At 56.9% G+C, this 26,411-nt stretch overlaps 4 protein-coding genes and 1 pseudogene across 7 annotated transcripts; 3 read left to right on the top strand and 2 right to left on the bottom strand.

Moving 5' to 3' along the window:
- Positions 1-2,144: 2,144 nt before the first annotated feature.
- LOC311220346 (butyrophilin subfamily 3 member A3-like) lies at positions 2,145-8,070 on the top strand (the record flags this gene model as incomplete). The annotated part of the gene is made up of 12 exons (XM_084303853.1): positions 2,145-2,190; positions 2,659-3,006; positions 3,636-3,917; positions 4,047-4,151; positions 4,429-4,449; positions 5,854-5,874; positions 5,973-5,993; positions 6,093-6,113; positions 6,229-6,249; positions 6,755-6,775; positions 6,934-6,966; positions 7,144-8,070. The coding sequence occupies 12 exons, from the start codon at positions 2,145-2,147 to the stop codon at positions 7,770-7,772; spliced, it is 1,569 nt and encodes a 522-aa protein (XP_084159979.1). The 3' UTR covers positions 7,773-8,070.
- A 641-nt stretch (positions 8,071-8,711) lies between these two features.
- LOC311220345 (HLA class II histocompatibility antigen, DM beta chain-like) lies at positions 8,712-9,717 on the bottom strand (annotated as a pseudogene). Its single transcript has 5 exons — positions 9,665-9,717; positions 9,119-9,507; positions 8,917-9,036; positions 8,805-8,840; positions 8,712-8,722 (listed from the first exon to the last, which is right to left on the bottom strand). The product of its transcript is annotated as an HLA class II histocompatibility antigen, DM beta chain-like (transcript).
- Positions 9,716-17,693, top strand: LOC311220344 (butyrophilin subfamily 1 member A1-like; the record flags this gene model as incomplete). Its single annotated transcript, XM_084303852.1, has 13 exons — positions 9,716-9,759; positions 10,284-10,378; positions 10,717-10,818; positions 13,981-14,328; positions 14,811-15,092; positions 15,222-15,326; positions 15,604-15,624; positions 16,170-16,193; positions 16,292-16,312; positions 16,411-16,431; positions 16,547-16,567; positions 16,677-16,697; positions 17,065-17,693. The coding sequence occupies 13 exons, from the start codon at positions 9,716-9,718 to the stop codon at positions 17,691-17,693; spliced, it is 1,734 nt and encodes a 577-aa protein (XP_084159978.1).
- Positions 17,694-18,560: 867 nt separating this feature from the next.
- LOC311220343 (HLA class II histocompatibility antigen, DM beta chain-like) lies at positions 18,561-19,397 on the bottom strand (the record flags this gene model as incomplete). Its single annotated transcript, XM_084303851.1, has 3 exons — positions 18,561-18,633; positions 18,717-18,948; positions 19,031-19,397. 3 exons carry the CDS (start codon positions 19,395-19,397, stop codon positions 18,561-18,563), a joined length of 672 nt encoding a protein of 223 aa, XP_084159977.1.
- Positions 19,398-21,359: 1,962 nt separating this feature from the next.
- On the top strand, positions 21,360-26,144 carry LOC311220302 (butyrophilin subfamily 3 member A2-like). 3 transcript variants are annotated; one of them, XM_084303809.1, is made up of 7 exons: positions 21,360-21,540; positions 22,426-22,773; positions 23,349-23,624; positions 23,755-23,859; positions 24,137-24,157; positions 24,677-24,697; positions 24,863-26,144. In XM_084303809.1, exons 1-7 carry the CDS (start codon positions 21,441-21,443, stop codon positions 25,699-25,701), a joined length of 1,710 nt encoding a protein of 569 aa, XP_084159935.1. In that variant the 5' UTR covers positions 21,360-21,440; the 3' UTR covers positions 25,702-26,144. The 3 variants fall into 3 exon arrangements, with proteins under 3 accessions (XP_084159935.1, XP_084159936.1, XP_084159934.1); XM_084303810.1 differs by having other exon boundaries at positions 23,343-23,624; positions 25,073-26,144; XM_084303808.1 differs by having other exon boundaries at positions 23,343-23,624.
- Positions 26,145-26,411: the final 267 nt, after the last annotated feature.

Genomic DNA, 26,411 nt, shown 5'->3' with positions numbered 1-26,411 from the left:
CCCATGGAGGAGCCCCCAGTGCAGGAGGTGGAAGGGACTTGGTGGAGGCTGCAGCCCGTGGAGAGGAGCCCCCACAGGATCAGGAGCTCTGGGGGCAGCTGCTACCCGTGGGGGACCCAGATTGGAACAGTTTGCTCCTGACAGATGTACCCCATGCTACAGACCCATACTTCGGCAGTTGTTGGACTGCTGCTGCCTGTGGGAAGCCCATGTAGGATCAGTTTGGGAAGGACGGCATCCCTTGGGAGGAGTTGTTGACTCAGCTGAGGGTGGAGAGACCTTGCAGGGAGATCAGGAGAAATTGGAGAGCTGGGCAATATACAACTGCATGAAGTTTAACAAAGGCAAGTGCAGGTGCTGCACCTGGGATGGGCAACCCTGGCTATACGTACAGAGTGGGGGATGAGACACTGGAGAGCAGCCTTGCAGAGAGGGATCTGGGGGTTGTGGTTGACAGCAAGCTGAACATGAGCCAGCAGTGTGCCCTAGCAGCCAGGAGGGCCAACCATATCCTGGGGTGCTGATAACATGCTGATGTTTTAATTGTTGCAGAGCAGTGCTTACACCAAGCCAAGGACGTTTCAGCTTCTCGCTCTGTCCTGCCAGAGAGCAGGCTAGGGGTGCAGCAGGAGCTGGGAGGGGACAGACCCAGGACGGCTGACTCCAACTGGCCAAAGGGGTATTCCATACCATCTGATGTCATGCTAAACAATATATAGGGGTGGCTAGCAGGGGCTGGGGGGGGAGCAGACTGCTCAGGGTTAGGCTGGGCATCGGTCAGTGGGTGGTGAGCATTGTGCATCACTTGTTTCATACACACTGTTAGTAGTAGTACTATTATTATTATTGTTGTTGTTATTATTATTTTCCTGTCTTAATAAACTGCCTTTATCTCAGTCCACAGGCTTCACTTCACGGTTCTCTCTGTGATCCCCGAGAAGGAGGGTGGAGAATGAGGGAACAGCTGTGTGGTGTTTAGCTGCCGAATGGGTTAAACCACAACATCTCGGAAAAGGCGGACCTCTTCCAAATGCTCGTTTCCATACTCCCCTCCCTTAGCTCCTCCACATTGCGTCTGTGGAATGTAGCCTGGTGGTCGTGGGCAGGGGTCTTTCAGGATGAAGGCAAAGAGGAAGAGGAGGTCAAACTTTTTACCTTTCTGGACTTTGACCTTCTGTTGGACAGTATTGAGGAGTTTTTTGCTCATCTTTGCCTTGCTTCCTGCCAACAAGTTGTTCGTCCTTCCCTAATGACTTGTTTGTCCTTCCCTCATCTGTTGCCCTTGAGCGATATCTTCCTTTTTACATCTGCTTCTCATTAGGTTCTCATCTCCATCCCTGACAATTAGGATATTTTTTAGTTTCTCATCTACATCCCCAATAATCAGGATATTTTACCATATATGTAGCTAAATATTAATTCGGATCAGTTTTAGCGTCTCCGGAAACTCAGTGGCAGGCACGCAGAACTCCCCAGACACTTGTCCCCACTGCTCCAGGGCCAGAGCTCCTCCTAGACGATTATTGCAAAAAGGATGCAGGAAAAGGCTTGGGAAGTTGGGCGTAGCCCTGTGTTTCCTGCAGCATGGTTGGGTGCTGTGAGGGACCTCGCTCTTTTGGTGGGGTTCCCTTGGAGAAGAAGACCTGCGGGGGCCGTCTGCCCCCTGGGGGACCTCTCTCTCCGATGGGGCTCCCCTGGGGCTGGGGCTGCCCCAGCCTCAATGGCCATGCCAGGAGCCTCCTGACTTCCTTCGTCGCTCTGCTCCTCCTACAGCTGGGCTCAGGTAGGATCCTGTGGGGCTGCTGGGGGCTCTCCCCCTTGTGCATGCAGACTTGCTACTGCAGGACAGGGGAGCGGTTGTGGGACAGCGGGGACCCGAGCCCACAGCTCGCCCGTGCTGGGTTTCACTTTCACTTTTGTTCATTCACACAATATGGGCGCTGCCTTGCCTGCCCTTTCTGTGTCTCCTTCACCTGCCCGAATGCTGCAGGGAGGGCTCCCACTCCCAGCACACCTCCTTCTCCTGCACGTCCTCCCTCTCCCTCTCCTGTTTCCCAGGTGGTTTCCCATGTCACCCAGGGGACACAGCATGCACCAACTCACTCACAGCTCTCCCTTTCTCACTCACTGTCCCTAAATTTACGATGGCAAAATCTTACCTCCTCTCCATGCCCTTCTCCATTGCCCAGTGTGAGAAACATCTCAAATAATTTTCTTCAGGCAGGATCTTCTCTGAAGCTATTTTATTTGCAATTGCAATGCTTCGGTCAATCAGGAGCACATTTTAGTAAACAAATCCTAACATTTTATTCCCCATTACCTGACGCCTGATCACCTCCCCTGTTTCCTCATTGGCTAAGTACTACAGGTTCACAAGCTACATGACACTCCTCTATGCCATATATGTGCAATTTTTCTTTATTTTTTCAGCCCTTTAATTTCTCCTTTCTTATGTTTTGAGAACTTGTGATCTTTGTTTTCCTGTTCTCACACTGCTCATCCTGTTTTCCTCAAGCTTCTACCTTATTTTGGAACAGTGAGGCCTATTACGGTCCACTTATCTCCATAGCATTTCTCTTTATTCTGGCAACAAAATTACCTTGGAATAAAGAAAAATAATTCTCTACTGCAAAAACACAACATTGTTTCTCACACCAGCCCAGCTCAGAGTGGTGGGACCAGGACACCCTCTCATTGCCACCATTGGGAAGGATGTCCTGCTGCCCTGCCACTTGTCCCCTCAACGCGATGCTCACAGCTTGGAGGTCAGGTGGATCCGGGACAGTATCTCTGAGACAGTGCACCACTACCGCAATGGACAGGACCTGTACGGGGAGCAGATGGGGGCATATGCCGGGAGGACAGAGTTGCTCAGAGATGGTCTCTCTGCTGGAATACTGCAATTGCGAATCACAGGGCTGAGACCCTCTGATGATGGCCAGTACGTCTGCACTGTGGGAGATGGTCATGCTTATGACGAAGCCATTGTGGAGCTGGAGGTGTCAGGTTCGTGGCTGGGGTGATGCTTCTAGGGGAGATTTTATTTGTCCTTTGAATGTTCCAGCTGTTTCACAGCATGGAGCATGCCCATGGATGTGGAGGTAATATTTGGGGAGAGAGCTCCCTGGAGACTTTTGTCAGTTTTCACTGGTGTCCTTGAAGACAATAATCATAATATGGTGAGGGCACTGGGCACAGGCTGCTGAGCAGCACCTTCAACTGTGTCAGCAATGGGACCAAACAGCACACAGGGAGAATCACAGAGTCCTCTGAGCAGCAGGATGTCTGCTTTACTTTTGCTTTCTCTGCTGGGGGAGACCTAAGACGTTGCCTGGAAATCTCAGGGCTTCTTGAACCAGCATGGCTTGGTGCAGGGTCGCTGCCTGGAGGTGCTGGAGCGCAGCAAATGTGTTTTCTGTGTGATTTGGGAACAGCGGCATTTTGTAGCCCTGCTCTCTGGATTTTGAACCTAACGCGATTGTTTTGGGGTGAGGGTGAGTGCATGGAGCACCCAGTCCCAGAACCCCTTGGACCGTGATTGGTCTGTGTTGTGTCTGGCATGGGAGCAGATGGGGTCATTGCCTTCAAAAGAATCCCTCCCAAAGTCAAGAACCAGCCACACGCTCTTCCCCCAGCCACAGGCGCTGACCCCCACCTCTCCCTGGGGGGATACGAGGACGGAGGCGTCCGGGTGCTGTGTCGATCGGCCGGCTGGTACCCGCTGCCGCAGCTGCTGTGGAGGGATGATCGCGGGCAGCACCTGCCCTCGGTCTCCCAGACACATTCCCAGGACCAGGAGGGGCTCTTTGAAATCGAAGGCGCCGTCATCGTGACCGGGAGCGTGGAGGGGCCCTTGTCCTGCGTGGTCAGGAACAGCCACCTCCAGGAGGAACGGGAATCATCCCTGCACATTGCAGGTACAAATAGCACAGCCAGGGTGAGGTGTTCCTGGCCCCTGCACTCATCCTGACCCAGGAGAAGTCTGGGTCTTGCTCTTCCACCTGTGGGCATGGAAACGCAGCCCTTTACCTTTTGCCTTTTTTTAGCTCCCTTCTTCCACAACGCCCAGCCCTGGATGGTGGCTCTGGCTCTGGTCCTCCTGCTTTTGGCTGTGTCCATTGGCCTGGGTGTTTATCTCTTTCGAAAGCAAGGTAAGCTGGCAGCGCAGGGATGGAGCGGAGGGAGGTGTTCTGCAGGGACCCCCCTGGGTGTGGAGCGGGGCTGAGCCCTGGCCCAGGGAGGTGCATAGGAGGAGGAAGGGAATGTTCTCCTGGGGATGCCAAAGGCCTTAGGATCATCTTGGGTGGGAGGCCAGGGAGCATGGCTGCAGCGTGGGGCTGGTGGCAAGGCGCAGCCCCCCTGCACATGTTCCCACCCAGCAACCAAGCTGCTCTGCTCACCACCTCTTCCTCCGCCTTTGCTTTTCAGCGGCACAGAGCCGAGAGCTGGGTGAGTCCTTGCAGTCCCTGCCCCCAGCCCCTGGGGAAGTGGTGTCCCTGCGGGAGGGAATGGGCCTGGTCTGGGTGGGCTCTGGGGGCTTGTGTGCTAGTGGCTCGGGGGTGCTGGAGGAGCAGCTGGAGCCTGGGGTGGGAGTGGGGAGTGCTGGGGCTGGGGCTGCCCTGGACACGGGACACGGCCGGGATGCCTGAAAGGAATGGGGATCAAGGTGGGGACGGGGAGCGAGCTGCGGGGCTGCCCCGCTCTGCACTGACACTTCTGGGACAGGGACGTCCTCCACCCGTCCCCATTCACTTCCTCTTGTGTTCTGGTGGCACAGTGCAGAGAGCTGCACAAGTGTCTGTCCTTACTGCTACAAGTCTTACAAAATTGAGGGCGTAAAGGCCTTACAGAGGGATCTGGACAGGTTGGAGAGCTGGGCGATCACCAACTGCATGAAGTTCAATAAGAGCAAGTGCCGGGTCCTGCACCTGGGACGGGGAAACCCTGGCTGCACGTACAGACTGGGCGATGAGACGCTGGAGAGCAGCCTAGAAGAGAGGGATCTGGGGGTCATGGTAGACAGCAAGTTGAATATGAGCCAGCAATGTGCCCTGGCAGCCAGGAGGGCCAACCGTGTCCTGGGGTGCATCAAGCACGGCATCGCTAGTAGGTCAAGGGAGGTGATTGTCCCGCTCTACTCTGCGCTGGTGCGGCCTCACCTCGAGTACTGTGTGCAGTTCTGGGCACCACAGTATAAAAAGGACATGAAACTGTTGGAAAGTGTCCAGAGGAGGGCTACGAAGATGGTGAAAGGCCTGGAGGGGAAGACGTACGAGGAACGGCTGAGGTCACTGGGCCTGTTCAGCCTGGAGAAGAGGAGGCTGAGGGGAGACCTCATCACAGTCTACAACTTCCTCGTAAGGGGGTGTCGAGAGGCAGGAGACCTTTTCTCCATTAACACTAGTGACAGGACCCGCGGGAACGGGGTTAAGCTGAGGCAGGGGAAATTTAGGCTGGACGTCAGGAGGGGGTTCTTCACAGAGAAGGTGGTTGCACACTGGAACAGGCTCCCCAGGGAAGTGGTCACTGCACCGAGCCTGTCTGAATTTAAGAAGAGATTGGACTGTGAACTTAGGCACATGGTCTGAACTTTTGGGTAGACCTGTGCGGTGTCAAGAGTTGGACTTGATGATCCTTAAGGGTCCCTTCCAACTCAGGATATTCTATGATTCTATGATTCTAAATTCTGGGCCTAGGTCCTTGTTAGTCTGGTCACTACAAGTCTGGGAGCAAGGTGGTCTGTCCACATGCTCAAGAGCAAAATTTGGGGTCTAGCCATCTAGCCATGGAAGCAGCATTGGATTGATAGTCTCTTCAATCTGACCATTCATTCCTTTTGCTTTTCTATATCAGCCAAAAAGGATGCAGAGCTGGGTAAGTCTCCTTCCCCAAAGAGAAGGCATTTGGTGTCTTCACACAAGCATACTCCCCTCTGACCTTACATTGCTTTTGTTTTTCTTTTTCTTTTCCAGGGAAACAAGCTGCAGAGATAGGTGAGTGTCCATCCCTGAACTGGAAGAATTTGAAGTGTAGACAGTGGGTGAGAAGTTTTTTCCCTCTGATCATGCATTCCTTATGCTTTTCTTTTCCAGAGGAAAAAGATGCAAGACTGGGTGAGTCTCTATTCCTCCCCCCAACTGAAGGAATTGGGGGTCTTTGGTTTGTAGCAGTCATTGTTGAGAAACTGACTGCTCTCATCGATGCATTGCTTTTCTATTTTGTTTGTAGATGAACAAGCTGCAGAGCTGGGTAAGTCTTCCGGTGCTGAAGCCCAAGGGCAACACCAAGGCAATGTGCAGGGTTGGGTGGGCAGCTGGGACAGAGCAGCCCAGGGCTGGCCCCTCACCCTTACAGGGGAGTGGGGAGTGCTGGGGCTGGGGCTGCCCTGGGCACGGGACACAGCTGGGGTGGCTGAAAGGAACGGGGATCAAGGTGGGGACTGGGAGCGAGCTGCGGGGCTGCCCCGCTCTGCACTGACCCTTTCACAAGACAGACATTCTCCAACAATCCTTTATTCACTTTCGTAATGGCTTCAATGGCACAAAGATAAAAGTTGCGTAAGTGTCTGTCCTTACAGTTCTGCTTACAAGAGCATTGTACAAAGCTGGACCACAATGACTATTTATCTAGTCCCACCTCTGATCAAGGCAGTATTTTTCCCTATCATGGGATGTGTTAAGCGTCAACCACCGGCTAAGCAACTCTCCCCTCATGCATTAATTTCATACCTATCATACATTACTTTCCTTTTCAGAGAAACAAGCTGCAGAGCTGGGTGAGTGTCCCCGTGCTTGGGCTTTATGATATCTCCAAGGCAATGTGCAGGGAAGGGTGGGCAGCTGGGACAGAGCAGCCCAGGGCTGGCCCCTCACCCTGCCCACACCTACTGGGCACCAGCCGTGGGCTGTGACCAGCTCTCCCCTCTCTTTCCAGCATGGAGAAGGTCTCTGGTGCCTCATAATAAAGGTAGGTGTGAACTGGGTTGCCCACTGCAGTGCTCCTCCTCCCCCTTGTGGGGCATGTTCAGGAGCCAAGAGGTGCCCCATCTCCTGCCCCATGGGGCAGCTCCTGGCCCCGAGCTGGGGAAAGCCTGCCCAGGGCTGAGCTCTGCCCCTGATGGCCTGGCTCCTTCTGTCCCTGCAGTGAAGGTGACCCTGGATCCACACACGGCTCATCCCCTGCTTGTTGTGTCTCAGGACAAGAGCACTGTGAGATGGGAAAGTGAAGGGCAGCAGGTGCCTGACACACCAGAGAGATTTAACTATTTGTGCAGCGTGCTGGGCTGTGAGGAGTTCAGAGAGGGGAGGCACTGCTGGTTGGTGGAGGTGGAGGGAGAGCGGCTAAAGGAATCTTGGTGGGATGTGGGGGTGGCCAGGGCTTCTGTGGAGAGAAAGAAGTGGATCAACATGAGCCCTGAAGAAGGGATCTGGGCTGTGCAGTACTTTCATGGACAGCTCACGTCTCTCACATATCCTCCCACTCCCTTGTCCCTGTCCCATGTCCCCACGAGGATCTGGGTCTGTCTGGACTGTACCCAGCAGCAGGTGTCTTTTATCAACGCTGACAATGGGGTCCAGATCTTCACTTTCACAGCAGCCTCCTTCAATGGGGACAGCTTCCGCCCCTGGTTCTGGATAAGGTCACAGGGAATTCAGCTGAGCCTGAAGGACAGCACCCCCAAGACACCGTCCCCAGCCCTGGGGGGCTCCTGCCCTTCTCCAGACACTCCTGCATCACCTCTCCTTGGTCCTGCAGGAGCAGCACAGGAATGAGGGGCAGTGGGGCCAGGGGCTGCCCCGTGTTCCTCCCTGCTGCTGGAGGAGGGCTGGGATGCTGCAAGCAGGGGCCAGGCCCCTTGCAGCCCCTGGGCTCTGTCCTGCACGCGGCTCCTGTGCTGGGGCACAAGCCCTGCTGGCACCCACGGCTCTCACCCTGCCTCTAAGCCCCAGAAGGCAGCACAGGTGCTGCAGCAGCTCTCCACGCTCCTCTCCCCTCTGCTTGCACTGCTTGCAGACCCCAGGGCAAGGGATGTGGTCACCGTGTGCTGCCGGCCATTGCAGGCCACCTTTGTCTCCTAGTTCGGGGTTGATCCTTGCTCTGTGCCTGGTGCTGAGCATGAGCAGCCTGTGGGGGCTCTTTGTTCCCTCCTCTGGAGCACGTCAAGGCCCAGTAGCAGCAGGACTGTGGCAAATAAAGTTTTGTACAGGAAGATGGAGTCTGGCAGTGGCATTTCCTGGGTGCTTTGTGTCCTGAGGCCTTGCTGCCTGGGAAGGCGTCTTGCAGCAGACTGTCTCCTCACACGCCTTGCCCTGCAGAGCCTTCGCCGTCCTCGTAGCCCTCCCTTGGAGGCTCTCGCACAGTTTCACGCCCTTCGTCTGCTGCGGTGCCCACAGCTGCATGCAGTGCTCGAGGCGAGGCCGCAGCAGGCCGAGCAGAGCGGGACGATCCCTTCCCTCGGCCGGCCAGCAGTGCCGTGCCTGAGGCACCCCAGGGCATGCTTGGCACTTTGGGGTCCCATGCCATGGTCCCCACACACGCGCTCCTCTTGGTGAGACACCGTAGGAGTGTGTGAGCCTCTGCCCTGTCCCCAGAACACTGCAGAGACACCAGCGAGGCTTGTGGAGCATCTTTATTATCAGCACCATGACATCGGGTCTGAGATGGGGCCAACCGGGAGCCGCCGCTGCCAGGAGGTGTCTGTCTGGGGGTCCTCAGATGCTGCCTGGGGAAGGGGGGGGGACAAAGGGCGAGAGATGGGGTGATTTGTGCCTCGCCGATGTGGATGGGGATGGGGACACCGTTACCTGCAGGGTAGTTGTCTCCAGGGAGGGGAGTGTAACCTGCGGGGGGGAGAAGAGGAGTGAGCAGAGTCCTTGTCACCCTTGACCACGGCCCCGGCTCTCCCCGGCCACTCACCCGGGGCGGGAGGCCTGGCCTTGTAGCGGTAGACACCGGCGAGAAATAAGCCAAGTCCCAGCACCATCAGCACAGTGGCCACCGCCACCAGTATCGTCACCTCCGGAATCAGTCCGGGACCTGTGGGGACACGGCCGGGTGAGTGGCAGCAAGGAGCCAAGACCGCCGGCCTCCGGCTGCGGTCCTGCGCCTCTCCACTCACTCCAGTCCTCCAGGAGAGGCTCCTGCAGGCTGACGTGCTGCACCGAGCACGTGTAGGTGTCGCCTGCCACCGGGGCCACCAGCAGGGACACCTGCGTCTGGTAGCTCCAGTCGCCGTTGGGGATGGCGGAGATGGGGTTGTAGTCGTCGGGCTCCATGATGTCCCCGTTGTGCAGCCAGATGACGATCACCTCGGGGGGCTAGAAGCCCCAGATGTGGCAGCTGAGGCGGACGGGCACACGGGCGTTCCCCGTTTCCACGGGGATGATGCGGACTTGGGGCTGCGCTGGAGCAGGGATGGGGATGGGGTCAGTGGTGGGCGAGCCCCTTTCCCTGCCCTGTGCAACGTCCCCACGCAATGTTCCGTGCAACACTCCCGTGCAAGGCTTTCTGCAGCAGAGCAGAGGATCGGACAGGCAGGGCTATGTTTTTTCGGCATCGAGCCCACTTGAGGGAGCCACCAGGACCTGGCAGCCTTCGCCATTGAGGCTGACGAGGCTTACGTGAAGCCAGCAGGGCCCCCTCCCCGAAGGTTCAGAAACAGCACCTTGGGAGTGCAAAGACGAGGAATGCGGCGACCAGGGCAGGCAAAAACGGCATGGCGCATCAAAAGAGAGTGGCACAGCAGTTCACGCAGGCAGGGTGGGCAGGGAGGGCAGAGCGTTCCCTCCCACGGCCCATACGAACACCTCCTCTAACGGGGATGGGGTCAGTGGTGGGCGAGCCCCTTTTCCCTGCCATGTGCAAAGTCCCCACGCAATGTTCTACACAACGCTCCCATGCAACACTCCCGTGCAAAGCTCTAGGCCTTATCCCATGCGATGTCACGTGCGACATCCTCATGTGATGCTCACAAGATGTCCTGTGCAACGCCCCTGTGCCACACCCTGCAAGAGGCATTGCTCTGTGCAACATCCCCTTCCAATGCCCAATGCAATGCGCTGTGCAGTGCTGCGTGCAACATCCCCCTGTCACGTCGTCACGCAGTGTGCTTTGCAACACCCCCATGCAATGCCCAGTGCAAGTGCAACATCTTGCCAAGGTGATCAGCTCCAGAGCAAACTCTTTCTGCAGCAGAGCAGGGGATCAGACAGGCAGGGCTATATTTTTACAGCATCAAGCCCACTTGTGGGAGCTGCCAGGACCCAGCAGCCCTCACCACATAGGCTAGCAAGGCTTTGGCAGAGCCAGCAGAGCCCCCTCTCAGGCTGTTCAAAAGCAGTCCCTGGGGAGCGCGACGACCAGGAACGCAGCGACCAAGGTGGGCAAACAGGGCATGGCGCATCAGAAGGGAGTGGCACGGCAGTCCATGCAGGCAGGGTGAGCAGGGAGGGGAGAGCATTCTCCCCCCCCCGCCCATACGAACAACTCCTCTAACGGCAGTCTACCTCTAGCTAGGCTGCAATGGTCTCCACCAGGCACAGTGCTCTCTCTAGCAAGTCTGTACACACCCAGTCTGACTGCCCGCTCAAAAATGCACCAGTTCAGGTCTCTGGGTGCAGGGAGCGTCTGAGCCTCTTGCTGCCATCTGCAGCAGGCAGAGAGACTGTGTGTGCGTGAGGTGCGGGTAGGTGGATGACCTGGTCCGCCTGGTGGCAGAACTCAAGGAGGAGGTGAAGAGGTTGAGGGCTATCAGGGAGTGTGAGCGGGAGATAGAGTGGTGGGGCAACTCCCTGTGGGGCCTGAAGGAGAGGTACCAGGGTGAGACACCCCAAATGGGGGAGGACCCCCTCCCCTGTCGCTGTTGGGCAGAGGGAGGGGACCTAGGAGTTGAGGAGGAATGGAGACAGGTCCCTGCTCGACATCGCAGGCGATGCCCTCCCCAAAAGGCCCCCCCTTCCCAGGTGCCCTTCCACAACAGGTTTGAGGCCCTGGAGCTTGAGGGACCGGTAGCTGAGGAACAGGTAGAAAGTGTAGCCAGGAGGATGCCTAGGGTGAGGAAGTCGACTCCACACCTCAGGTCTGCTATCCTCTTTTGATAGTCCAGGCTGGCAGTGCTGACATTGAAGAGAGAAGCCTGAAGGCTATCAAACGGGACGTTAGGGGACTGGGGTGGTTACTGGATAGAACAGGAGTTCAGGTGCAGCAGATCTCCACACCGCAGCCCATGGAGGAGCCCCCGGTGCAGGAGGTGGATGGGGCCTGGATGAGGCTGCGGCCCATCGAGAGCCCCCAGAGGAGCAGGCCCCACGCCAGAGCCACAGCCCATGGAGAGGAGCCCCCACAGGAGATGGGAGTCTGGGGGGAGCTGCCACCTATGGGTTACCCAGATTGGAACAGTTTGGTCCTGACAGATGTACCCCATACTACAGACCCATATTGGGGCAGTTTGAGAGCTGCTGCCTGTGGGAAGCCTATGTAGGATCAGTTTGGGAAGGACAGCATAACATGGGAGGAGTTGCTGACTATGTTGAGGGTGGAAAGCCTTTGCAGGGAGATCTGGACAGACTGGAGAGCTGGGCAATCGCCAACTGCATGAAGTTTAACAGAGGCAACTGCCCCATAATGCACGTGGGATGGGTCAACCCTGGCTATAAGTGCAGACTGGGGGATGCAGCCCTGCAGAGAGGGATCTGGGGGTTGTGGTTGACAGCAAGCTGAGCATGAGCCAGCAGTGTGCCCTAGCAGCCAGGAGGGCCAACCGTATCCTGGGGTGCATCGAGCACGGCATTGCTAGTCGGTTCGAGTGAGGTGGTTGTCCCGCTCTGATCTGCGCTCTATGGCCTCACCTCGAGGACTCTGTGCAGTTCTGGGCACTACAGTACAAGAAGGATGTGAAACTATTGGAGGGTGTCCAGAGAAGGGCCACAGAGATGGTGAAGGGCCTTGAGGGGAAGACGTATGCCTTCAGCCAGTTCTCTTAGTACTGTGGGATGAATCCCATCAGGCCCTATAGTCTTGTATGCATTCACCTGGAGCAGCAAATCCCACACAAATTTGGGGTTGTTGAGACTTTATCGTTCCTGCAGTCACTGTCCTCCAGCTCAGGGCACGTGGGGTACAACAGCCCAGCATCAGTCTTAAAGGCAAAGAAAGCATTAAACATCTCTGTGAAGTCGATGACCCTGTCTGACCATCCCCATCAAGTAACAGACCAATGATTTCTCTCATCCTACTTTTGCTGTTAAGATAGTTTAAGAAAAAAAAAAAAAAAAAAAAAAAAAAAGCTATTTATTTCCCTTCACAGTACTGTCCAGATTCAACTCAAATTGAGCTTTGGCCATATGAATTTTCTCCCTACAAAAGGGAACAGTACCACTGTAGTCCTTCCATATTGACTGACCTCGCCTCCAGCAAACAAGAAACTTTCCTTATCCACCTAAGCTCTAGAAGAAGTTCCCTGCCCATCTGAGCCAACCTTCTGCCACGGCTGCTTTACTGGAGCCGGGAGAGGCACTGGCATTTTGCCTTCAGCACCCTGGGCAAAGGGTGGCAGCTCTGGGCTCGGCACCCAGCTGTGCCCCGTTCCCTGCAGCCTCCAATCCTGCTCAGCTCTTCACTGCCATCTCTCCACATTTTCCCATTGCTCACAGTTTGATTCTTCCTTGCATGCATGGAGATTAACCAGCTTAGCTAGTTGCTTTCCCTGGAGGTCTGGAGAGGCCCCTGCTGGGGACAAGCAACTCGTGCTTGCTAAAGGCAGCGGACTGGGCACCCAGCTGCAATGGGATGGTGGTGCCAGCCCTGCAGAGCTCCCCAGACATTGCCCTAGGGGCAGAGCTGCTCCAGGAGGGTTATTGCAGCCAGGAACTGGGCAAAGGTTGGGAAAGTTGGGCGTAGCCTTGTACTTTCTGCAGCTCTGCTGGGTGCCGTGAGGAACATCTACCTTGGCTTGGAGAAGAACACCTAGGGGGCCACCTGCCCCCTGGGGAACCTCTCTCTCCCATGGGGCTCCCCTGGGGCAGTGGCCTCCCCAGCCTCACCGGCCATGCCAGGGGCCTCCTGACTTCCCTCGTCAGTCTGCTTCTCCTCCACCTGGGCTCAGGTAGGACCCTGAGAGGCTGCTGGGGGCTCTCCCCCCTGTGCATGCAGACTTGCTGCTTTGGGGCAGGGGAGCGGCCATGGAAAAGGGGGTCCCGAGCCCACAGCTTGCCCGTGCTGGATTTCACTTTCACTTTGGTTCTTTCACGCAATATGGCTGCTGCCTTGCCTGCCCTTTCTGGCTCTTCTTCACCTACCTGAATGCTGCAGAGAGGGCTCCCACTCCCAGCACACCTCCTTCTCCTGCACGTCCTCCCTCTCCCTCTCCTGTTTCCCAGGTGGTTTCCCATGTCACCCAGGGGACGCAGCATGCACCAACTCACGCACAGCTCACCCTTTGACACTCACTAACCCTTAATTTACGATGGCAAAATCTTACCTCCTCTCTGTGCCCTTCTCCATTGCCCAGTGTGAGAAACATCTCAAATATTTTTCTTCAGACTGGATCTTCTCTGAAGCTATTTTATTCACGATTGCAATGGTCCTGTCAATCAGGAGCACATTTTAGTAAACAAATCCTAACCTTTTATTCCCTATTACCTGCTGCCCGATCACCTCCCATGTTTGCTCATTGGATGAGTACTACAGGTTCACAAGACACTCAACACTCCTCTATACCATATATGTATAATTTTTCTTTCTTTTTTTTTTTTTTTTCAATGCTTTAATTTCTCTTTTCTTATGTTTTGAGAACTTGTGATCTTTGTTCTCCTGTTCTCACACTGCTCATCCTGTTTTTCTCAAGCTTCTACCTTATTTTGGAACAGTGAGGCCTTCTACAGTCCACTTAGCTACTTAGCATTTCTGCTTATTCTGACTACACCTTGAAATGCAGAAAAATAATTCCCTACTGCAAAAACACAACATTGTTTTTCACACCAGCCCAGCTCAAAGTCATGGGAGCAGGACACCCTCTCACTGCCACCGTGGGGCAGGATGTCGTGCTGCCCTGCCACTTATCCCCTCAACGTGATGCTCGCACCTTGGACGTCAGGTGGATCCGGGGCAAGTTCTCTGAGACAGTGCACCACTACCGCAATGGAGAGGACCTGTACGGGGAGCAGATGGGGGCATATGCCGGGAGGACAGAGTTGGTAAGAGATGGTCTCTCTGCTGGAAGCCTGGACTTGCGAATCACGGGGCTGAGACCCTCTGATGATGGCCATTATGTCTGCACTGTGGAACACGCTGATGCTTATGCCGAAGCTATTGTGGATCTGGAGGTGTCAGGTTAGTGGCTGGGTTGAGGCATTCAAGGGATGGTGCAGGTGTCCCTGGGTTTGTGTGTCCCACCCAGGATCCGGTCCCATCCTCATGGCCATCTACGTGGCCTTTCGAACAGTAGAGTGTGATGAGGCTTCTCCTCTGTCAGTGAACACTTGTCCACCAAGAAGTACACCTGTGCCCTTGCAGGTTTTTTATTGAGAGGGAGCTGCATGAATGCAATGATTTAATTCAGTCTCATGGACCCTATTTGAACTCCATCCCCTTGCGGTTGTGTGGGCAGAGGGCACAGGTTTCTAAGCAGGTCCTTCAGCTGTGCTAACAATAGGTGTGGGTTAGGGGTGAGAATGGCTCCTTGAAGCATCCAGTCCCTGAGCCCATGGGAAAAGGCTGGTCTGTGCTGTGTCTGGCATGGGAGCAGATGGGGTCTTTGCCTTGGAACTCAATCCCTCCCCAAGTCAAGCACCAGCCACACGCTCTTCCCCCAGCCACAGGCGCTGACCCCCACCTCTACCTCGGGGGCTACGAGGCCGGAGGCGTCCGGGTGCTGTGTCGATCGGCCGGCTGGTACCCGCTGCCGCAGCTGCTGTGGAGGGATGCTCGCGGGCAGCACCTGCCCTCGGTCTCCCAGACACATTCCCAGGACCAGGAGGGGCTCTTTGAAATTGAAGGTGCCATCATTGTGACCGGGAGAGTGGAGGGGCCCTTGTCCTGCGTGGTCAGGAACAGCCGCCTCCAGCAGGAGAGGGAATTTTCCCTGCACATTGCAGGTACAAATGGCACAGCCAGGGTGAGGTGTTCCTGGCCCCTGCACTTGTCCCGACCCAGGAGAAGTCTGGGTCTTGCTCTTTTAACCACAGCCATGTAAACGCAGCCCTTTTCCTGGTGCCTTTTCTCAGCTGCCTTCTTCCACAATGCCCAGCCCTGGATGGTGGCTCTGGCTCTGGTCCTCGTGCTTTTGGCTGTGTCCATTGGCCTCGGTGTTTATCTCTTTCAAAAGCAAGGTAAGCTGGCAGCGCAGGGATGGAGCGGAGGGAGGTGTTCTGCAGGGACCCCCCTTGGTCTGGAGCGGGGCTGAGCCCTGGCCCAGGGAGGTGCATAGGAGGAGGAAGGGAATGTTCTCCTGGGGATCCCAAAGGCCTTAGGATGGTCTTGGGTGGGAGGCCAGGGAGCATGGCTGCAGCGTGGGGCTGGTGGCAAGGCGCAGCCCCCCTGCACATGTTCCCACCCAGCAACCAAGCTGCTCTGCTCACCACCTCTTCCTCCGCCTTTGCTTTTCAGCGGCACAGAGCCGAGAGCTGGGTGAGTCCTTGCAGTCCCTACCCCCAGCCCCTGGGGAAGTGGTGTCCCTGCGGGAGGGCCTGGGACTGGGCTGGGTGGGCTCTGGGGGCTTGTGTGCTGGTGGCTCGGGGGTGCTGGAGGAGCAGCTGGAGCCTGGGGTGGGAGTGGGGAGTGCTGGGGCTGGGCCTGCCCTGGGCACGGGACAGGGCCGGGATGGCTGAAAGGAACGGGGATCAAGGTGGGGACGGGGAGCGAGCTGTGGGGCTGCCCCGCTCTGCACTGATGCTTCTGGGACAGGGACATCCTCCACCCATCCCCATTCACTTCCACTTGTGTTTTGGTGGCATGGTGCAGAGAGATGCACAAGTGTCTGTCCTTACTGCTACAAGTCTTGCAAAATGCTGGGCCTCGGTCTGTTAGTCTGGTTGCTACAAGTCTGGGAGCAAGGTGGTCTGTGCCCATGCATGAGAGCAAAATAATTGGGGGTCTAGCCATCTAGCCATGGAAGCAGCATTGGATTCAAAGTCTCTCCACTCTGACCATTCATTCCTTTTGCTTTTCTATAGTAGCGAAAAAGGATGCAGAGCTGGGTAAGTCTCCTTCCCCAAAGAGAAGGCATTTGGTGTCTTTCCGCAGGCATACTCCCCTCTGACCATACATTGCTTTTCTCTTTGTTTTTCTTTTCCAGGGAAACAAGCTGCAGAGATAGGTGAGTGTCCATCCCTGAATGGGAAGAATTTGCACTGTACACAGTGGGTGAGAAGTTTTTCCCTCTGATCATGCATTCCTTATGCCTTTCATTTCCAGAGGAAAAAGATGCAAGACTGGGTGAGTCTCTCTCCCACCCCACAACTGAAGGAAATCGGGGTCTTTGGTTTGTAGCAGTCATTGATGAGAAGCAGACTCCTCTCATACATGCATTGCTTTTCTCTTTCGTTTGTAGTTGAACAAGCTGCAGAGCTGGGTAAGTCTCACTCTCCAAACAGAAAAGAAAAAAAAAAAAAAGGCATCACGGTGAGAGAATCAGTAACTGAGCCTTCTGCTTATATTTTCCTTTTCTCTTTCATTTGTAGAGAAACAAGCTGCAGAGCTGGGTAAGTCTCCTGGTGTTCAGACCCAAGGACAACACCAAGGCAATGTGCAGGGGAGGGTGGGCAGCTGGGACAGAGCAGACCAGGGCTGGCCCCTCACCCTGCCCACACCCACTGGGCACCAGCCATGGGCTGTGAACAGCTCTCCCCTCTCCTTCCAGCATGGAGAAAGTTTCTGCTGCCTCACAATACAGGTAGGTGTGCATTGGGTTGCCCTCTGAGGTGCTCCTCCTGCCCCTGCTGGGGCATGTTCAGGAGCCAAGAGGTGCCCCATCTCCTCCACGTGGGGCAGCTCCTGGCCCCGAGCTGGGGAAAGGCTGCCCAGGGCTGAGCTCTGCCCCTGATGGCCTGGCTCCTTCTGTCCCTGCAGTGAAGGTGACCCTGGATCCAGACACGGCTCATCCCATGCTTGTTGTGTCTCAGGACAAGAGCAGTGTGAGATGGGAAAGTGAACGGCAGCAGGTGCCTGACACACCAGAGAGATTTAACTTTTGGTGCTGTGTGCTGGGCCGTGAGGAGTTCAGAGAGGGGAGGCACTGCTGGTTGGTGGAGGTGGAGGGAGAGCGGCTAAAGTATTCACGGTGGGGTGTGGGGGTGGCCAGGGCATCGGTGAAGAGGAAGGGGAAGATCAACATGAGCCCTACAGCAGGGATCTGGGCTGTGGCGTACTATAAGGGGCAGCTCACGTCTCTCACATCTCCTCCCACCCCCTTGTCCCTCTCCCCTGTCCCCGCAAGGATCTGGGTCTGTCTGGACTGTACCCAGCAGCAGGTGTCTTTTATCAATGCTGACAATGGGGTCGAGATCTTCACTTTCACAGCAGCCTCCTTCAATGGGGAGAGCATCCGCCCCTGGTTCCTTCTGGTGACAAAGAGAATTCAGCTGTGCCTGAGGGACAGCACCCCCAAGACCCTGTCCCCAGCCCTGGGGACCTCCTGCCCTTCTCCAGACACTCCTGCATCACCTCTCCTTGGTCCTGCAGGAGCAGCACAGGAATGAGGGGCAGTGGGGACAGGGGCTCTCCTGTGTTCCTCCCTGCTGCTGGAGGAGGGCTGGGATGCTGCAAACAGGGGCCAGGCCCCTTGCAGACCCTGGGCTCTGCCCTGCACGCGGCTCCTGTGCTGGGGCACAAGCCCTGCTGGCACCCACGGCTCTCACCCTGCATCTGTGCCCCAGTGGGCAGCACAGGGGCTGCAGCAGCTCTCCACGCTCCTCTCCCCTCTGCTTGCACTGCTTGCAGACCCCAGGGCAAGGGATGTGGTCACCGTGTGCTGCCGGCCAGTGCAGGCCACCTTTGCCTCCTAGTTCGGGGTTGATCTTTGCTCTCTGCCTGGTGCTGAGCATGAGCAGCCTGTGGGGGCTCTTTGTTCCCTCCTCTGGAGCACATCAAGGCCCAGCAGCAGCAGGACTGTGTCAAATAAAGTTTTGTGCAGGAAGATGGAGTTTGGCAGTGACATTTCCTGGGTGCTTTGTGTCCTGAGGCCTTGCTGCCTGGGAAGGCGTCTTGCAGCACACCGTCTCCTCACACGCCTTGCCCTGCAGAGCCTTCGCCATCCTCGTAGCCCTCCCTTGGAGGCTCTCGCACAGTTTCACGACCTTCGTCTGCTGCAGTGCCCACAGCTGCATGCAGTACTCGAGGAGAGGCCGCAGCAGGCCGAGCAGAGCGGGACGATCCCTTCCCTCAGCTGGCCAGCAGTGCCGTGCTTGAGGCACCCCAGGGCCCTTTGGTGTCCCATGGCATGACCCCACACACCCGCTCCTCTTGGTGAGACACCGTAGTAGTGCATGAGCCTCTGCCCTCTCCCCAGAACTCTGCAGAGACACCAGCGGGGCTTGTGGAGCATCTTTATTGTCAACACCACAGCATCAGGTCTGAGATGGGGCCAACCGGGAGCCACCGGTGCAGGGAGGTGTCCGTCTGGGGGTCCTCAGATGCTGCCTGGGGTTGGGGTGGACACAAAGGGCGAGAGATGGGGTGATTCACCCCTCACCGATGGGGATTCGGGATGGGGACACCGTTACCTGCAGGGTAGTTGTCTCCAGGGAGGGGAGTGTAACCAGCGGGGGGGAGAAGAGGAGTGAGCAGAGTCCTTGTCACCCTTGACCACGGCTCCGGCTATCCCCGGCCACTCACCCGGGGCAGGAGGCCTGGCCCTGAAGTGGTAGACGCCAGCAAGAAAGAAGCCAAGTCCCAGCACCATCAGCACGGTGGCCACCGCCACCAGTATCGTCACCTCCGGCATCAGTCCGGGACCTGCGGGGACACGGCCGGGTGAGTGGCAGCAAGGAGCCAAGACCGCCGGCCTCCGGCTGAGGTCCTGCGCCTCTCCACTCACTCCAATCCTCCAGGAGAGGCTCCTGCAGGCTGACGTGCTGCACCGAGCACGTGTAGGTGTCGCCTGCCACCGGGGCCACCAGCAGGGACACCTGAGTCCGGTAGCTCCAGTCGCCATTGGGGATGGCGGAGATGGGGTTGTAGTCGTCGGGCTCCACGATGTCCCCGTTGTGCATCCAGATGACGGTCACCTCGGGGGGGTAGAAGCCCCAGATGTGGCAGCTGAGGCGGACGGGCACACGGGCGTTCCCCGTCTCCGCGGGGATGATGCGGACTTGGGGCTGCGCTGGAGCAGGGATGAGGATGGGGTCAGTGGTGGGCAAGCCCCTTTTCCCTGCCCTGTGCAACGTCCCCACACAATGTTCCATGCAACGCTCCGGTGCAATGCTCCTGTGCAATGCTCCCGTGCAAAGCTCCACACAACTTCCCCATGCCACTTCCCCATGCAACGCCCTGTGCAAGCTCTAGGCATTATCCCATGCGATGTCTCATGCGACATCCCCGTGCAATTCCCTGTGCAACGCTCCTGTGCCACACCCTGCAAGAAGCATTGCTCTGTGCAACATCCCCTTGCAAAGGGCAATGCAATGCGCTGTGCAGTGCTGCGTGCAACATCCCCCTGTGACGTCGTCACACAGTGTGCTCTGCAACACCCCTATGCAATGCCCAGTGCAACATCTCCTTGCAACATGCTCTACAACACCCCTGGGCAACATCCCCATGCAATGCCCAGTGCAACATCTTGCTGAGGCGATCAGCTCCAGGGCAGACTCTTTCTGCAGCGGAGCAGGGGATCCCACAGGCAGGGCTATGTTTTTCTGGCATCGAGTCCACTTTAGGGAGCCACCAGTACCCAGCAGCCCTCAACACGGAGGCTGACGAGGTGTTGGCAGAACCAGCAGGGCCCCCTCCTCGGCCTTTCAAAAGTTGCCCCTGGGGATCACAACGACCAGGAACACAGCAACCGGGGTGGGCAAACAGGGCATGGTGCATCAGAAGGGAGTGGCAGATAATTCGTGCAGGCAGGGCAAGCAGGGAGGGCAGAGCGTTCCCTCTCCCCGCCCATACGAACACCTCCTCTAACTGGTCTATCGCTAGCTAGACTGCAATGGTCTCCACCAGGCACAGTGCTCTCTCTAGCAAGTCTGTACACACCCAGACTGACTGCCTGCTCAAAAATGCACCAGTTCAGGTCTCTGGATGTAGGGAGCATCTGAGCCTCTTGCTGCCGTCTGCGGAATGGAAGAGAGACTGTGTGTGCGTGAGGTGCGAGCAGGTGGATGACCTGGTCCGCGTGGTGGCAGAACTCAAGGAGGAGGTGGAGAGGTTGAGGGCTATCAGGGAGTGTGAGCAGGAGATAGAGTGGTGGGGAACTCCGTGCGGGGCTTGAAGGAGAGCAACAGGGGTGAGACACCCCAAATAGGGGTGGACCCCCTCCCCTGTCGCTGTCGGGCAGAGGCAGGAGACCTAGGAGTTGAGGAGGAATGGAGACAGGTCCCTGCTCGACATCGCAGGCGATGCCACCCCATACAAGCCCCACCTTCCCAGGTGCCCTTCCACAACAGGTTTGAGGCCTTGGAGCTTGAGGGACCGGGAGCTGAGGAAGAGGTAGACAGTGTAGCCAGGAGGATGCCTAGGGTGAGGAAGTCGACTCCACGCCTCAGGACTGCTATCCTCTTTTGATAGTCCAGGCTGGCAGTGCTGACATTGAAGACAGAAGCCTGAAGGCTATCAAACGGGACGTTAAGGAACTGGTGCAGTTAGTGGATGGAGCGGGACTACCTCTGCAGTCCTTCCATATTGACTGATCTCGCCTCCAGCAAACAAGAAACTTTCCTTATCCACCTAAGCTCCAGAAGAAGGTCCCTGCCCATCTGAGCCAAACTTCTGCCATGGCTGCTTTACTGGAGCCGGGAGAGGCACTGGCATTTTGCCTTCAGCACCCTGGGCAAAGGGTGGCAGCTCTGGGCTCGACACCCAGCTGTGCCCCATTCCCTGCAGCCTCCAATTCTGCTCAGCTCTTCACTGCCATCTCTCCACATTTTCCCATTGCTCACAGTTTGATTCCTCCTTGCATGCATGGAGATGAACGACCTTAGCCAGTGGCTTTCCCTGGAGGTCTGGAGAGGCCCCTGCTGAGGACAAGCAAATCGTGCTTGCTAAAGGCAGTGGACTGGGCACCCAGCTGCAATGGGATGGTGGTGCCAGCCCTGCAGAGCTCCCCAGACATTCCCCTAGGGGCAGAGCTGTTCCAGGAGCGTTATTGCAGCCAGGAACTGGGCAAAGGTTGGGAAAGTTGGGCGGAGCCTTGTACTTTCTGCAGTTCTGCTGGGTGCCGTGAGGGACATCTGCCTGGGATTGGAGAAGAACCCCTGGGGGGCCACCAGCCCCCTGGGGGACTTCTCTCTCCCATGGGGCTCCCCTGGGGCTGCAGCCACCCCAGCTTCACCGGCCATGCCAGGGGCCTCCTGACTTTCCTCGCCACTCTGCTTCTGCTCCACCTGGGCTCAGGTAGGACCCTGAGAGGCTGCTGGGGGCTCTTCGCCCTGTGCATGCAGACTTGATGCTGTGGGACAGGGGAGCGGCTGTGGGAATGGGGGTCCCGAGCCCACAGCTCACCCGTGCTGGGTTTCACTTTCACTTTGGTTCTTTCACGCAATATGGCTGCTGCCTTGCCTGCCCTTTCTGTGTGTCCTTCACCCGCCCGAATGCTGCAGAGAGGGCTCCCACTCCCAGCACACCTCCTTCTCCTGCACGTCCTTCCTCTCCCTCTCCTGTTTCCCGGGTGTTTTCCCATGGGACACGGGGGACGCAGCACGCACCAACTCACACCCAGCTCTCCCTTTCTCACTCACTGCCCCTAAATTTACGATGGCAAAAACTTACCTCCTCTCTGTGCCCTTCTCCATTGCCCAGTGTGAGAAACATCTCAAATAATTTTCTTCAGACTGGATCTTCTGTGAAGCTCTTTTATTCACAATAGCAACGGTCCTGCCAATCAGGAGAACATTTTAGTAAACAAATCCTAACATTTTTTTCCCCATTACCCAACACCTGGTCACCTCCCCTTTTTCCTCTTTGGATGAGTACTACAGGTTCACAAGCTACTTGACACACCTCTATACTATATTTGTATAATTTTTCTTTCTTTCTTTTTTTTTTTTTTTTTTTCAAAGCTTTAATTTCTCCTTTCTTATATTTTGAGAACTTGTCATCATTGTTTTCCTGTTCTCACACTGCTCATCCAGTTTTCCTCAAGCTTCTACCTTATTTTGGAACAGTGAGGCCTTCTATGGTCCACTTATCTACTTAGCATTTCTCCTAATTATGACTACACCTTGATATGCTGAAAATTAATTCTCTGCTACAGAAACACAACATTGTTTCTCACAACAGCCCAGCTCAGAGTGGTGGGACCAGGACACCCTCTCACTGCCACCGTGGGGCAGGATGTCGTGCTGCCCTGCCACTTGTCCCCTCAACGCGATGCTCGCACCTTGGAGGTCAGGTGGATGCGGGACCATATCTCTGAGACAGTGCACCACTACCGCAATGGAGAGGACCTGTACAGGGAGCAGATGGGGGCATATGCTGGGAGGACAGAGTTGCTCAGAGATGGTCTCTCTGCTGGAAGCCTGGACTTGCAAATCACAGGACTGAGACCCTCAGATGATGGCCAGTACTTCTGCACTGTGGGAGATGGTCATGCTTATGATGAAGCCATTGTGGATCTGGAGGTGTCAGGTTAGTGGCTGGGGTGGTGCTTCCAGGGCAGAGTTTACGTGTCCTTTGAATGTTTCAGCTGTTTCACAGCATGGAGCATGCCCATGGATGTGGAGGTAATATTTGGGGATAGAGCTCCCTGGATAGTTTTGTCAGTTTTCACTGGTGTCCTTGAAGAAAGTAATCATAATATGGTGAGGGCACTGGGCACAGGCTGCTGAGCAGCACCTTCAGCTGTGTCAGCAATGGGACCAAACAGCACACAGGGAGAATCGCAGAGTCCTGTGAGCAGCCGGACGTCTTCTTTGCTTTTGCTTTCTGTGCTGGGGGAGACCTGTGACGTTGTCAGGAAGCTCAGTACCTGGGTTTTCTGGGCAATTTGGAGCAACTGGCATTGTGCAGCCCTGCTGTCTGGGTCCGGCACCTACCAGGGTGTTTTGGGGGTGAGGGTGTGTGCACAGAGTGCCTGGTCCCTGAGCCCCTGCTGCCATTGGTGTGCTAAGCTGTGTCTGGCATGGGAGCAGATGGGGTCATTGCCTTCAAAAGAATCCCTCCCAAAGTCAAGCCCCAGCCACACGCTCTTCCCCCAGCCACAGGCGTTGACCCCCACCTCTCCCTGGGGGGCTACGAGGCCGGAGGCGTCCGGGTGCTGTGTCGATCGGCCGGCTGGTACCCGCTGCCACAAATGCTCTGGAGGGATGCTCGCGGGCAGCACCTGCCCTCGGTCTCCCAGACACATTCCCAGGACCAGAAGGGGCTCTTTGAAATTGAAGGCACCGTCATCGTGACCGGGAGCGTGGAGGGGCCCTTGTCCTGCGTGGTCAGGAACAGCCGCCTCCAGCAGGAGCGGGAATCATCCCTGCACATCGCAGGTACAAATGGCACAGCCAGGGTGAGGTGTTCCTGGCCCCTGCACTTCTCCTGACCCCAGGAGAATTCTGGGTCTTGCTCTTCCATCCACGGGCATGGAAACGCAGCCCTTTTCCTGGTGCCTTTTCTCAGCTCCCTTCTTCTACAACGCCCAGCCCTGGATGGTGGCTCTGACTCTGGTCCTCGTGCTTTTGGCTGTGTCCATTGGCCTTGGTGTTTATCTCTTTCGAAAGCAAGGTAAGCTGGCAGCACAGGGATGGAGCGGAGGGAGGTGTTCTGCAGGGACCCCCCTGGGTGTGGAGCGGGGCTGAGCCCTGGCACAGGGAGGTGCATAGGAGGAGGAAGGGAATGTTCTCCTGGGGATGCCAAAGGCCTTAGGATGGTCTTGGGTAGGAGGCCAGGGAGCATGGCTGCAGCGTGGGGCTGGTGGTAAGGCGCAGCCCCCCTGCACATGTTCCCACCCAGCAACCAAGCTGCTCTGCTCACCACCTCTTCCTCCGCCTTTGCTTTTCAGCGGCACAGAGCCGAGAGCTGGGTGAGTCCTTGCAGTCCCTGCCCCCAGCACCTGGGAACTGGTGGTGTCTGTGCGGGAGGGCCTGGTCTGGGTGGGCTCTGGGGGCTTGTGTGCTGGTGGCTCGGGGGTGCTGGAGGAGCAGCTGGAGCCTGGGGTGGGAGTGGGGAGTGCTGGGGCTGGGGCTGCCCTGGGCACGGGACACGGCCGGGATGGCTGAAGGGAATGGGGATCAAAGTGGGGATGGAGAGCGAGCTGCGGGGCTGCCCTGCTCTGCACTGACGCTTCTGGGACAGGAACAGAATATCCTCCAACAACCCTTTTTTCATGTGGGTAATGTCTACAGTGCCACTGAGATATAAGCTGCTCAAGTGTCTGTTTTTACAGTTGCACTAAGAGCATTGTTCATAGCTGGACCACTATGTTTTTGGTCCCACCTTGGAACAAGGCTGTATTACCCCAGTCATGGGATGTGTTCAGGGTCTAACATGGGCTGAGCAACTCTCCCCTCTGATCATGCATTACTTTCACTTTCCTTTTCAGAGAAACAAGCTGCAGAGCTGGGTGAGTGTCCTGGTGCTTCGACCCATGGCTATGACAAGGCGATGTGCAGGGGAGGGTGGGCAGCTGGGACAGAGCAGCCCAGGGCTGTTCAGGGCAGCCCTGACCCTGCCCACACACACTGAGCACCAGCCATGGACTGTGACCAACTCTCCCCTCTCCTTCCAGCATGGAGAAGGTCTGTCCTACCTCATAATAGAGGTAGCTGTGTATTGGGTTGCCCACTGCAGTGCTTCTCCTGCCCCTGGTGGGGCATGTTGAGGAGCCAAGAGGTGCCCCATCTCCTGCCCCGTGGGGCAGCTCCTGGCCCCGAGCTGGGGAAAGCCTGCCCAGGGCTGAGCTCTGCCCCTGATAACCTGGCTCCTTCTGTCCCTGCAGTGAAGGTGACCCTGGATCCACACACGGCTCATCCCCAGCTTGTTGTGTCTCAGGACAAGAGCAGTGTGAGATGGGGAAGGGAATGGCAGCAGGTGCCTGACACACCACAGAGATTTCACTATTGGTGCTGTGTGCTGGGCCGTGAGGAGTTCAGAGAGGGGAGGCACTGCTGGTTGGTGGAGGTGGAAGGAGAGCGGCTAAAGGATTCTTGGTGGGCTGTGGGGGTGGCCAGGGCTTCTGTGAAGAGGAAGGGGAATTTCAAAAGGAGCCCTGAAGAAGGGATCTGGGCTGTGGAGTCCTGTTATGGACAGCTCGTGTCTCTCACATGGCCTCGCACCCCCTTGTCCCTCTCCCCTGTCCCCAGAAGGATCTGGGTCTGTCTGGACTGTACCCAGCAGCAGGTGTCTTTTATCAACGCTGACAATGGGGTCCAGATCTTCACTTTCACAGCAGCCTCCTTCAACGGGGAGAGCATCCGCCCCTGGTTCCACTTGTGGACAGAGGGAATTCAGCTGTACCTGAGGGACAGCACCCCCCAGACCCCAGACCCAGCCCTGGGGGGCTCCTGCCCTCCTCCAGACACTCCTGCATCACCTCTCCTTGGTCCTGCAGGAGCAGCACAGGAATGAGGGGCAGTGGGGCCAGGGGCTGCCCTGTGTTCCTCCCTGCTGCTGGAGGAGGGCTGGGATGCTGCAAGCAGGGGCCAGGCCCCTTGCAGCCCCTGGGCTCTGCCCTGCACGTGGCTCCTGTGCTGGGGCACAAGCCCTGCTGGCACCCACGGGTCTCACCCTGCCTCTGAGCCCCAGCGGGCAGCACAGGGGCTGCAGCAGCTCTCCATGCTCCTCTCTCCTCTGCTTGCACTGCTTGCAGACCCCAGGGCAAGGGATGTGGTCAACGTGTGCTGCTGGCCAGTGCAGGCCACCTTTGCCTCCTAGTTCGGGGTTGATCCTTGCTGTGTGCCTGGTGCTGAGCATGAGCAGCCTGTGGGGGCTCTTTGTTTCCTCCTCTGGAGCACATCAAGGCCCAGCAGCAGCAGGACTGTGTCAAATAAAGCTTTGTACAGGAAGATGGAGTCTGGCAGTGGCATTTCCTGGGTGCTTTGTGTCCTGAGGCCTTGCTGCCTGGGAAGGCGTCTTGCAGCACACCGTCTCCTCACACGCCTTGCCCTGCAGAGCCTTCGCCCTCCTCGTAGCCCTCCCTTGGAGGCTCTCGCACAGTTTCACGCCCTTCGTCTGCTGCGGTGCCCACAGCTGCACGCAGTGCTCGAGGCGAGGCCGCAGCAGGCTGAGCAGAGTGGGACAATCCCTTCCCTCGGCTGGCCAGCAGTGCGGAGCCTGAG

The sequence above is a fragment of the Netta rufina genome (genome assembly GCF_964035555.1).
Source record: "Netta rufina genome assembly, chromosome: 31".
Taxonomy (NCBI): domain Eukaryota; kingdom Metazoa; phylum Chordata; class Aves; order Anseriformes; family Anatidae; genus Netta; species Netta rufina.
Note: the sequence above shows the minus strand (reverse complement) of the source record. Positions and strands in the feature narration are given on the sequence as shown.